Source organism: Pseudophryne corroboree, chromosome 8, assembly GCF_028390025.1.
Source record: "Pseudophryne corroboree isolate aPseCor3 chromosome 8, aPseCor3.hap2, whole genome shotgun sequence".
Classification (NCBI taxonomy): domain Eukaryota; kingdom Metazoa; phylum Chordata; class Amphibia; order Anura; family Myobatrachidae; genus Pseudophryne; species Pseudophryne corroboree.
In genome coordinates, this window is record NC_086451.1 from 99483486 (window position 1) to 99496360 (window position 12875).

The window sequence follows — 12875 nt, forward strand, 5'->3', positions numbered from 1 at the left end:
ATGCTGATGGAATTAAAGCAACAGTGTCCCCTCGTACCCCCGTAATCGGTGTTAAGGGGGGTACTCACGGAGCGATCGCTGCTTAAAATCTAAGCAATCTGACTAGATTGCTTAGATTTTAAGCACGATCGCTCCGTGTGTAGCCCCCTCAGCGATAGCGATGCGCAGCCCCGCGCATCGCTATCGCTGCTGCTAGATTGGCCTGCATGCAGGCCAATCTAGCGGGTCGCTCACTTCACCCGCTGGGTGAAGTGAGCGGCCCCCCCGTCTCCCCCCGCGCGCTCAGCACAGATCGCGCTGTGCTGAGCGCCGGGAGAGATGTGTGCTGAGCGGTTCGCTCAGCACACATCTCTCTGCCATCGGCCAGTGAGTACTGGCCTTTAGATATGCTCTGTTGCCGAAGGCCTTGCAAATATTACGGGGGTACGAGGGGACACTGTTGCTTTAATTCCATCAGCATAGTAGTGATCCTACTCTCACCCGTCCTCCGCTCCAACGGATGAGGATGGGCAGCAGATGGGGGAAACTACAATATATGCTGTACAAATCTATTCCGTATCTTTATAATCTTCTGAATTATTTTCAATGATAAATAAATTATGTGGTATTATTATTGTTGCATTGTATAAATTGAGATGGTGAGTGTATAGGTGACAATCTACATATTTATTGCAAATACTTTGTTTGATATGATTTTTTGGAATATGTTCAAGGGGTGTTTCTGGCCCCCAATGATATCTACTAATTTATGATATAAATAATCTGGTTCAGAGATTATATCATATCTCACAACCCTATATAGGAGCTACATGGTAGACATTTAATTCAATTGCGTGCTATTTGCACACTATCAGGGGAAGACATACTATAATATACTTTCCCCAAAAATTATGTAAAGTATCTTTTTTTTAAAAAGTTATGAAGGGGTATTTATTCATTATCTATTAATTAAGTAGATTTTTTCAGTACACTGTTTAAATAAATTCTTCCTTGGTTTGTTTATTTTTTGGCTTTCGTTCTGCTCCCCCTTCTTTATATTAACTGGGTAAAGATTAAAAGTTAAGTTTTAAATAATACATCATATCTTATTGTATAGATCATAATCATTATTAAAAGTGTGCTCCAAAAAGGAATTTTCTTCGGGGTGAATCCCCACCTAGTAATATGTTGATGAGTTTGTCTCATAATTCCGGGAGCACCTCCAGCCAAATAAAAAGGTACATTAATTGCCTATTAGATTAAGTGTAGCTGGTTTTTGTTATATTTGGTACTTACTGTTTGTCTGGTGCAGGAGAATACACTGTTGTTGATTGTAAAAGAAAGTCAAAGGACTACACACACAAAGCCCCCTTATATCACTTTCACATCGTAAAGGTCACCCATGTTAAACAATGTGATGCGATTTAAAATTGACTTTTCTGGCTCACATTGATGAGGTTTCAAAGGAAATAAAAGGAGTGGCTGGGGACTGCTCTGAGCAGACAAACAAACCAACTAGCACCTTTTTTGTGAGACCAGGGTTGAATATCCCGGGTCAGAGGCTTACACACTGCACAGCGACCCAGGTCCAATCCGTGTTTAACCCTTCTTTTAACCTGGGTTGAAATGAATGGTTGCTCGACCCAGGTAATTCACTGTGGCGCTTTCACACTGCACATCGACCCGGTAATAACTCAGGTTATTTTGGCAATGTGAAAGGGGTATAACAGTCACCTTATAACCACACACCAATACAGGGGGCGTTATTCAAATGATATGACACGCCTAAGCTCTTTTCTAAAGTGATCCCCGTTATCGCGCATATCACGCCCAAGCTCTTTTCTAAAGCGATCCCTGTTATCGCGCATATTGCGCCCAGAGTAATCAGGTTTAGCTGCGTACAGGGTTAGGGCGCCTCGCTACCTCAGGCGTAGCAAGCTGAAATTATACCATGCCCGTTAGCAGAAACAGAACGGGTGTAGAAGGGGGTGAAAAGAATTGAATACCGCCCAGTATGTCTTTACATGGTCAAGAAATATGGACCTTGCTCAAGTGGGCCACTTGCTTTACAATTTCTCAAACCATAGAGGTCGAATTATACTAAGCATTGGAAAGAGATAAAGTACCAGCAAATCAGCTCCTTAGTGCCCTGTTACAGGCTGTGTTTGAAAAATGACATTTATGAGCTGGTTGAGTGGTACATTATCTCTCTCCAAGGCTTAAGGCCTCCATACATCAGCATTGGGGCAATTTGCAGACAATTCTGCAAATAAATCTGCAATGCATTGGGTTCACAGATCGTGGATTCAGACCAAAAATCGATTGGAATTGTTAAATCAGGTTGGCCAGCATGGATTTCATAGATCAATTGGGGCTGTAGATTGCTAGTGTATGGTAACAATCAGCAAATGTGCAGACCATTTCTAATAAAAGGGGCCCATACATCAGCAATCGATCAGGGTAATTTGCAGATGATTGTGTCAATAAATATGTAATGTATGGGGTTCACATATCGCAGGTTTTGCACACAAATTGATTGGGATTGTTAAATCAGGTTTTTCAACACGTTTAATTTCACAGAGAAATCGGTCTCTAGATTGCTAGTGTATGGGTAACAATCGGCAGATCTACAGACAGTTTCTAGTAAACGGATGAGTCTTTCAAGACTGGCAGATCTGTTTAACTGAAAATTATCTGGAAATTACTGAACTATATCTATGATGTATGGGCAAAGTCAGATGGATTGGGGTAACGATATATCTGGGAAAGAAATCACGGGATCTGCAAAACAATAAATTGTTTGCTGATGTATGGGCCCTTTAACTGATGAGCCTTTAAAGATTGGCAGATTTTTGTATTTGCTGAAAATGATCCACAAATCACTGGAAAATATCTGTAATGTATGGGCGCAGATTGGTGGATTGGGGAATCTTTAAATCTGGGTGGAAAAACTTCTGCAGAATGCTTTTTTTGTGATTGCTGATGTATGGGTGCCTTTAGTAAATAAACCCCAAATAAAAAAAATAAGAATTTACTTACCGATAATTCTATTTCTCGTAGTCCGTAGTGGATGCTGGGGACTCCGTCAGGACCATGGGGAATAGCGGCTCCGCAGGAGACAGGGCACAAAAGTAAAAGCTTTAGGATCAGGTGGTGTGCACTGGCTCCTCCCCCTATGACCCTCCTCCAAGCCTCAGTTAGGATACTGTGCCCGGACGAGCGTACACAATAAGGAAGGATTTTGAATCCCGGGTAAGACTCATACCAGCCACACCAATCACACTGTACAACCTGTGATCTGAACCCAGTTAACAGCATGATAACAGCGGAGCCTCTGAAAAGATGGCTCACAACAATAATAACCCGATTTTTGTAACAATAACTATGTACAAGTATTGCAGACAATCCGCACTTGGGATGGGCGCCCAGCATCCACTACGGACTACGAGAAATAGAATTAATCGGTAAGTAAATTCTTATTTTCTCTGACGTCCTAAGTGGATGCTGGGGACTCCGTCAGGACCATGGGGATTATACCAAAGCTCCCAAACGGGCGGGAGAGTGCGGATGACTCTGCAGCACCGAGTGAGAGAACTCCAGGTCCTCCTCAGCCAGGGTGTGCCCCTGACCAAGTAGCAGCTCGGCAAAGTTGTAAAGCCGAGACCCCTCGGGCAGCCGCCCAAGATGAGCCCACCTTCCTTGTGGAATGGGCATTTACATATTTTGGCTGTGGCAGGCCTGCCACAGAATGTGCAAGCTGAATTGTACTACACATCCAACTAGCAATCGTCTGCTTAGAAGCAAGAGCACCCAGTTTGTTGGGTGCATACAGGATAACAGCAAGTCAGTTTTCCTGACTCCAGCCGTCCTGGAAACCTATATTTTCAGGGCCCTGACAACATCTAGCAACTTGGAGTCCTCCAAGTCCCTAGTAGCCGCAGGTACCACAATAAGCTGGTTCAGGTGAAACGCTGACACCACCTTAGGGAGAAACTGGGGACGAGTCCGCAGCTCTGCCCTGTCCGAATGGACAATCAGATATGGGCTTTTGTGAGACAAAGCCGCCAATTCTGACACTCGCCTGGCCGAGGCCAGGGCCAACATCATGGTCACTTTCCATGTGAGATATTTCAAATCCACAGATTTGAGCGGTTTAAACCAATGTGATTTGAGGAATCCCAGAACTACGTTGAGATCCCACAGTGTCACTGGAGGCACAAAAGGGGGTTGTATATGCAGTACTCCCTTGACAAACTTCTGGATTTCAGGAACTGAAGCCAATTCTTTCTGGAAGAAAATCGACAGGGCCGAAATTTGAACCTTAATGGACCCCAATTTGAGGCCCATAGACACTCCTGTTTGCAGGAAATGCAGGAATCGACCGAGTTGAAATTTCTTCGTGGGGCCTTCCTGGCCTTACACCACGCAACATATTTTCGCCACATGTGGTGATAATGTTGTGCGGTCACCTCCTTCCTGGCTTTGACCAGGGTAAGAATGACCTCTTCCGGAATGCCTTTTTCCCTTAGGATCCGGCGTTCAACCGCCATGCCGTCAAACGCAGCCGCGGTAAGTCTTGGAACAGACATGGTACTTGCTGAAGCAAGTCCCTTCTTAGCTGCAGAGGCCATGAGTCCTCTGTGAGCATCTCTTGAAGTTCCGGGTACCAAGTCCTTCTTGGCCAATCCGGAGCCACGAGTATAGTTCTTACTCCTCTACGTCTTATAATTCTCAGTACCTTAGGTATGAGAAGCAGAGGAGGGAACACATACACCGACTGGTACACCCACGGTGTTACCAGAACGTCCACAGCTATTGCCTGAGGGTCTCTTGACCTGGCGCAATACCTGTCCAGTTTTTTGTTCAGGCGGGACGCCATCATGTCCACCTTTGGTCTTTCCCAACGGTTAACTATCATGTGGAAGACTTCCCGATGAAGTCCCCACTCTCCCGGGTGGAGGTCGTGCTGAGGAAGTCTGCTTCCCAGTTGTCCACTCCCGGAATGAACACTGCTGACAGTGCTATCACATGATTTTCCGCCCAGCGAAGAATCCTTGCAGTTTCTGCCATTGTCCTCCTGCTTCTTGTGCCGCCCTGTCTGTTTACGTGGGCGACTGCCGTGATGTTGTCCCACTGGATCAATACCGGCTGACCTTGAAGCAGAGGTCTTGCTAAGCTTAGAGCATTGTAAATTGCTCTTAGCTCCAGTATATTTATGTGGAGAGAAGTCTCCAGACTTGATCACACTCCCTGGAAATTTTTTCCTTGTGTGACTGCTCCCCAGCCTTTCAGGCTGGCATCCGTGGTCACCAGGACCCAGTCCTGAATGCCGAATCTGTGGCCCTTTAGTAGATGAGCACTCTGCAACCACCACAGAAGAGACACCCTTGTCCTTGGAGACAGGGTTATCCGCTGATGCATCTGAAGATGCGATCCGGACCATTTTCCCAGCAGATCCCACTGAAAAGTTCTTGCGTGGAATCTGCCGAATGGAATCGCTTCGTAAGAAGCCACCATTTTTCCCAGGACCCTTGTGCATTGATGCACTGACACTTGGCCTGGTTTTAGGAGGTTCCTGACTAGCTCGGATAACTCCCTGGCTTTCTCCTCCGGGAGAAACACCTTTTTCTGGACCTTTTTCTAGGAACAGCAGACGTGTCGTCGGAGACAGCTGCGATTTTGGAATATTTAGAATCCACCCGTGCTGTCGTAGAACTACTTGAGATAGTGCTACTCCGACCTCCAACTGTTCTCTGGACCTTGCCCTTATCAGGAGATCGTCCAAGTAAGGGATAATTAAGACGCCTTTTCTTTGAAGAAGAATCATCATTTCGGCCATTACCTTGGTAAAGACCCGGGGTGCCGTGGACAATCCAAACGGCAGCGTCTGAAACTGATAGTGACAGTTTTGTACCACGAACCTGAGGTACCCTTAGTGAGAAGGGCAAATTGGGACATGGAGGTAAGCATCCTTGATGTCCAGGGACACCATATAGTCCCCTTCTTCCTGGTTCGCTATCACTGCTCTGAGTGACTCCATCTTGATTTGAACCTTTGTATGTAAGTGTTCAAATATTTCAGATTTAGAATAGGTCTCACCGAGCCGTCTGGCTTCAGTACCACAATATAGTGTGGAATAATACCCCTTTCCTTGTTGTAGGAGGGGTACTTTGATTATCACCTGCTGGGAATACAGCTTGTGAATTGTTTCCAATACTGCCTCCCTGTCGGGAGGAGACGTTGGTAAAGCAAACTTCAGGAACCTGCGAGGGGGAGACGTCTCGAATTTCCAATCTGTACCCCTGGGATACTACTTGTAGGATCCAGGGGTCCACTTGCGAGTAAGCCCACTGCGTGCTGAAACTCTTGAGACGACCCCCCACCGCACCTGTTTGTACGGCCCCAGCGTCATGCTGAGGACTTGGCAGAAGCGGTGGAAGGCTTCTGTTCCTGGGAATGGGCTGCCTGCTGCAGTCTTCTTCCCTTATGGGGACGAAAGGACTGAGGCTGAAAAGACGATGTCTTTTTCTGCTGAGATGTGACTTGGGGTATGCCGTGGTCACCAGATCCGATGGACCGACCCCAAATAACTCCTCCCCTTTATACGGCAATACTTCCATGTGCCTTTTGGAATCTGCATCACCTGGCCACTGTCGTGTCCATAAACATCTTCTGGCAGATATGGACATCGCACTTACTCTTGATGCCAGAGTGCAAATATCCCTCTGTGCATCTCGCATATATAGAAATGCATCCTTTAAATGCTCTATAGTCAATAAAATACTGTCCCTGTCAAGGGTATCAATATTTCCAGTCAGGGAATCCGACCAAGCCACCCCAGCGCTGCCCATCCAGGCTGAGGCGATCGCTGGTCGCAGTATAACACCAGTATGTGTGTATATACTTTTTAGGATATTTTCCAGCCTCCTATCAGTTGGCTCCTTGAGGGCGGCCGTATCTGGAGACGGTAACGCCACTTGTTTTGATAAGCGTGTGAGCGCCTTATCCACCCTAAGGGGTGTTTCCCAACGCGCCATAACTTCTGGCGGGAAAGGGTATACCGCCAATAATTTTCTATCGGGGGAAACCCACGCATCATCACACACTTCATTTAATTTATCTGATTCAGGAAAAACCACATGTAGTTTTTTCACACTCCACATAATACCCTTTTTTGTGGTACTTGTAGTATCAGAAATATGTAACATCTCCTTCATTGCCCTTAACAAGTAACGTGTGGCCCTAAAGGAAAATACGTTTGTTTCTTCACCGTCGACACTGGAGTCAGTGTCCGTGTCTGTGTCGACCGACTGAGGTAAAAGGACGTTTTAACGCCCCTGACAGTGTTTGAGACGCCTGGACAGGTACTAATTGGTTTGCCGGCCGTCTCATGTCGTCAACCGACCTTGCAGCGTGTTGACATTATCACGTAATTCCTTAAATAAGCCATCCATTCCGGTGTCGACTCCCTAGAGAGTGACATCACCATTACAGGCAATTGCTCCGCCTCCTCACCAACATCGTCCTCATACATGTCGACACACACGTACCGACACACAGCACACACACAGGGAATGCTCTGATAGAGGACAGGACCCCACTAGCCCTTTGGGGAGACAGAGGGAGAGTTTGCCAGCACACACCAAAAACGCTATAATTATACAGGGACAACCTTTATATAAGTGTTTTTCCCTTATAGCATTTTAATATATATATACATATCGCCAAATAAGTGCCCCCCCTCTCTGTTTTAACCCTGTTTCTGTAGTGCAGTGCAGGGGAGAGCCTGGGAGCCTTCCCACCAGCATTTCTGTGAGGGAAAATGGCGCTGTGTGCTGAGGAGAATAGGCCCCGCCCCCTTTTCGGCGGGCTTCTTCTCCCGTTTTTCTGAGACCTGGCAGGGGTTAAATACATCCATATAGCCCCCAGGGGCTATATGTGATGTATTTTTAGCCAGAATAAGGTACTATCATTGCTGCCCAGGGTGACCTGCACCCTCAGTGACCGCTGCTATGAAGTGTGCTGACAACAATGGCGCACAGCTGCAGTGCTGTGCGCTACCTTATGAAGACTGAAAAGTCTTCTGCCGCCGGTTTCTGGACCTCTTCACTTTTCGGCATCTGCAAGGGGGTCGGCGGCGCGGCTCCGGGACGAACCCCAGGGTGAGACCTGTGTTCCGACTCCCTCTGGAGCTAATGGTGTCCAGTAGCCTAAGAAGCCAATCCATCCTGCACGCAGGTGAGTTCACTTCTCTCCCCTAAGTCCCTCGATGCAGTGAGCCTGTTGCCAGCAGGACTCACTGAAAATAAAAAAAACCTAACAAAACTTTTACTCTAAGCAGCTCTTTAGGAGAGCCACCTAGATTGCACCCTTCTCGGCCGGGCACAAAAATCTAACTGAGGCTTGGAGGAGGGTCATAGGGGGAGGAGCCAGTGCACACCACCTGATCCTAAAGCTTTTACTTTTGTGCCCTGTCTCCTGCGGAGCCGCTATTCCCCATGGTCCTGACGGAGTCCCCAGCATCCACTTAGGACGTCAGAGAAATAATAATTAAATCTAGACTTATAGAAACCATGGCACTGTGAGAGTGCACAATCATCTATGTTGCACTGACACTACATAAGCACACGCCTTTAAGCTAAACTTTCCAAATAGGCATATATTTATCAGTCAGGATGTAGTAATATGATTGGCGGTCACAAATACCAGCACCTGCATCCCGCCCTCTCACAATCCCTACAGTAGGCATGCCGACTAACAGGGACTATTCCCACTCGGGGTTCCACGACATAAAACAATTTCTCTCTTGTTTACTTTCACTTGTACATGATTACAGTGGTCAGAGGAGAACAGGAAGCAGATCATGGTGGAACAGCCAACTCTTTACAGTTTTACAAAACGGAAAGAACTAAAACAGAGGCAACGAATATACAGATCTTTCCATGGTGGCCAGTCTAGTATTCCATAAAGATTAAATTTAGGATTCTATGAAGCTGCAGAAGAATAATGATATTTAAGGTCATCTTCAACTCCACAAGACTAGAACATCAAATACATATTGATTGTATGCTTCAAGAATGGTACTTACTTTGAACACAGTCCTCTACTTCAGGACTTGTTACTGAATCCTTTCCCCCAAAGTCAGAACTACACTCAGAGCGCAAGTCTTCAATCTTGTTAGGGATGTCCTCTGAAGTTGCACTGATGCCTGGTTGGACAAGAAAAAAAAGGAAATTCAAATAAAGCTCGCTGATGAATTACTAAACTCTGAAGCTGGGGACATGTAGGTTAATATTATATATTACCTGACACCACACTGAGTCCTGGGGTGCTGGGTCGGGAGCTAACCTCTCTCACTTCTGTGTCGTCTGATGTACTCCCCAAACCAGAACAGCTTTCCAATTCCTGCAGCCGCTCCTCTTGCTTCAAGTCTTGTGCTTCTAAGGAAAGAGAAGTCTGCATCATCAAGAGGTTTTATTCCTGTAAATGTGCTTTAATGAGGCCAAATGGTAGTGTGCCACTCACAGAATATTAACATCAAACCGTGTATTAGCTCTCAGACTCACCGGAGTCACTGGGGAGGACCTCCACACTCCATGCTTCACTGGTGGTCTCTGAAATGGTGGATCCAGTGCATGGGTCAAGGAGTAAAGAGCCTGAGCCAGGAAGGCAGAGTAAGCTGCCCAGCATATTCTCTGCAGCTGCACCTACAGGGGATTGAGATTTAGAGGTTGCCATCACAACACTAGGAGCACGGTTATACTCTTTGAACATTCCAATGACCATCAAGAGAAAATCTGCATAAATTTACATATTTTTGTAATATGACCATTTACAATAAAATTATGTACCATAAATGCAAGATCACAACAATTTCTAAAATTATTAAAGGTCATCGCATTGCTTCCCTTTTGGGTAGCCAAGGTATTGAAACAAATGTATGTAATGTAGTCAATCCTAATTAAACGGGATGGAAAATATAGATTAAGCTTATATTATTTACAATTAAGGATAGCCTTAGGGCGATAGTGTGTGTTAGTGAATTAACTGGGGCAGGGCTAGTAATAATTATTCATTGTAAACCATTGCTTAATATGGTGTACAGTGCTGCGAACAACCACCACTAAGTGGCAAACCTGACAAAAGCATTTCCCAAAATGTAACCTGCAATGCAAAGTACTCTAAAAGTGTGTACACATGGTGAGATTTCGACTTATATAGTCAAAATCGCAAGGAAAGTTATTGCATATCGCAAGGTGAAAGCCACCTTTGCGATCCCGATGCGCGGTCCCCGTGGGGTCGATATCGCAAGCCTAGATAGACTGTGCAGGCAAGTAAATTTTGACAATCTAGTATAAAAGTATAGTCAAAATTGGCACTTTGATTAGTTAGTCAAAATTTACTTGCCTGCACAGTCTATCTCGGCTTGCGATACCTACCATAGACCATATCGCACAGTGAGAAATGAAAAAGTCAAAATCTCACCGTGTGTACACACCTTAAGAGTAGGTAAAACAAAAAAAAATAGGGATACTGGGGGAAACTAGTACGATGGGGATGTCCCAAAGCTTCCAGAACTGGCCGGAATGTGCAGAGACATCTCCAGTACCACCTGCCCAAACTGGGTATCCTCTTTGGCCAGGGTATCAAATTTGTAGAACTTCACAAAAGTGTTCTTCTCCAACCAGGTAACAGCACGGCATAGTGGCAAGGCCGAGACTCCACGGGCAGCCGCCCAGGAAGAGCCCACCGATCCTGTAGAGTGGGCCTTCAGAGACTTAGGAACAAGTAAGGCTGCCGACACATAGGCCTGTTGGATAGTAAGTCTAATCCAACGGGCAGGGCAACCCTTTTTTTGTGCATCATAGAGCACGAACAAGGAATCTGGCTTTCTTATTTGAACCGTTCTCTTGACCTAGATCTTCACGGCTCACACAGCATCCAATGCCTCCAGAGGAGCAGAAATGTCAGAACGTGACAGAACCACAATAGGTTGATTCAAGTGGAACACAGAGACAACCTTAGGCTCCGCTCTGTCCTCATAAAAGACCAAGTAAGTGCTTTTATACGATAAGGCCCCCAATTCTGAGACACGCCTAGCAGAAGACAGGGCTAATAACGGGTGTGGTTCATCAAATCGACAGTATCTAGGTCGACCACTATAGGTCGACAGTCACTAGGTCGACATGGATTGAAGGTCGACAGGGTTTCTAGGTCGACATGTGCTAGGTCGACAGGTCTAAAGGAGACACAGAGGAAGGAACAGCACGCCCAAGCTAAGCAGCCCCAGTGAGGCTGCAAGCTGATATATCACTGTGAAACACCGTTTTTTTGTCCTTTCCAGGACACAGATTAATGTACAATAGCCTTTGCTACACCCCTGTACCAGTTTTCCTGCATGTCCTGAGTGTCTGGAGGAGCTGTGTGTGCCTGCTGCTGCAGCTGTAAGCAGAGGGAGACGCCAAAACGCTGCTGGTCCCGCTCTGAGGAAGCTATGCGCCCTGTAATGGCGCCGGAGATTCAGTCATATTTATACTGGCAAAAGTCTCCCCATGAGTAAAAAAAAACCTCACACAAGTGCTAGTTTTACCCACCGCTGCCAGTGTACACAGGGGGGCTATAGCTGGTCCCCCCCAGGAGGGTCTCTTATGCCGTCCCCACATTCTGCTGCACCAAGAACCGGGGGACCCCCCCTAGCGGGGCCCCTGGTTTGTCACCACTGATGTCACCTTCAGGCTATCGTTAGGGGTGTGCGGCGATTGTGACCGCAAAGGCGCAGTGCCCTGCTGTACAACAACCTCTCGGGACCGTGGTCCTGCAGTGGTGAAGCGGCTCTGACACCTTGCAAGGCCAGTGACCGCCCCCCCCCAACCCATAACTACTACGGCGCAGTTATGCTGTTGCCCAAACAGCATACCGAAAATAATAAAGATTCTAAATAAACTGAGAAAACTCTCTGGAGCTCCCCGAGTGTGCATCCTCTCCTGAGGGCACTTTTTTCTAAACTGTCTGTGGGAGGGGGGCAAAGAGGGGAGGAGTCAGCACACCCAGATGAAGAAATTTAAAGTGTACCGTCTCCTTTGGACGCAGTCTATACCCCATCGTACTAGATTCCCCTAATATCCCTTATGGATGCTAGAGACCCATTAATTTCCAAAACAAATAAAGCTAGCGTATGACCGTAGTAATAGAAAAGAGCCACTAGAGTGTGCCAGTCAGGTACAAAAGAAAATATGACTAATGGAAAACACCCATCCAAAAATATTAGAAGCAAGACCTTTAGCACTTCCAAGAAGCATAAAGCATTGTGCACACAGTTGCACGATATACTCCTAGCTGAGATTTCTGTGTGGGACATCAGTGAGTGATTATCTTCTTTGTCTTGCACAAATGCCAGGGCATTACAATAAACTCAAACATGTTTCAGACATCATCAATGCATTTTGTCGGCATAACATGACACATGCCATGCATTTGTGTATGAAACAAAGTTTCTTCAAATCATATGGCTAGAAGTTATAGCAAAAAGATTTTCCCCAACCGTATGATGCTTTCTTATGTAAATTGTCTAGAAATTAAAATAAGATTTTACTTACCGATAAATCTATTTCTCGTAGTCCGTAGTGGATGCTGGGACTCCGTAAGGACCATGGGGAACAGCGGCTCCGCAGGAGACAGGGCACAAGAATAAAAGCTTTAGGATCAGGTGGTGTGCACTGGCTCCTCCCCCTATGACCCTCCTCCAAGCCTCAGTTAGGATACTGTGCCCGGACGAGCGTACATAATAAGGAAGGATATTGAATCCCGGGTAAGACTCATACCAGCCACACCAATCACACCGTACAACTTGTGATCTGAACCCAGTTAACAGTATGATAACAACGAAGGAGCCTCTG

General features: G+C 46.2%; 1 protein-coding gene across 11 annotated transcripts in view; it reads right to left on the reverse strand.

Annotated features, from left to right (window-relative positions):
• The window catches only part of GAPVD1 (GTPase activating protein and VPS9 domains 1), a 279694-nt gene that overhangs the window by 111209 nt on the left and 155610 nt on the right, over positions 1–12875 (reverse strand). For all 11 annotated transcript variants that reach the window (XM_063936821.1, XM_063936820.1, XM_063936826.1 and 8 more), the window contains 3 exons: positions 9546–9686; positions 9285–9419; positions 9068–9187 (listed from right to left, as the gene is read on the reverse strand). In XM_063936821.1, coding sequence (XP_063792891.1) covers positions 9068–9187; positions 9285–9419; positions 9546–9686 — 396 coding nt within the window. The remainder of the gene's footprint in view (positions 1–9067; positions 9188–9284; positions 9420–9545; positions 9687–12875) is intronic.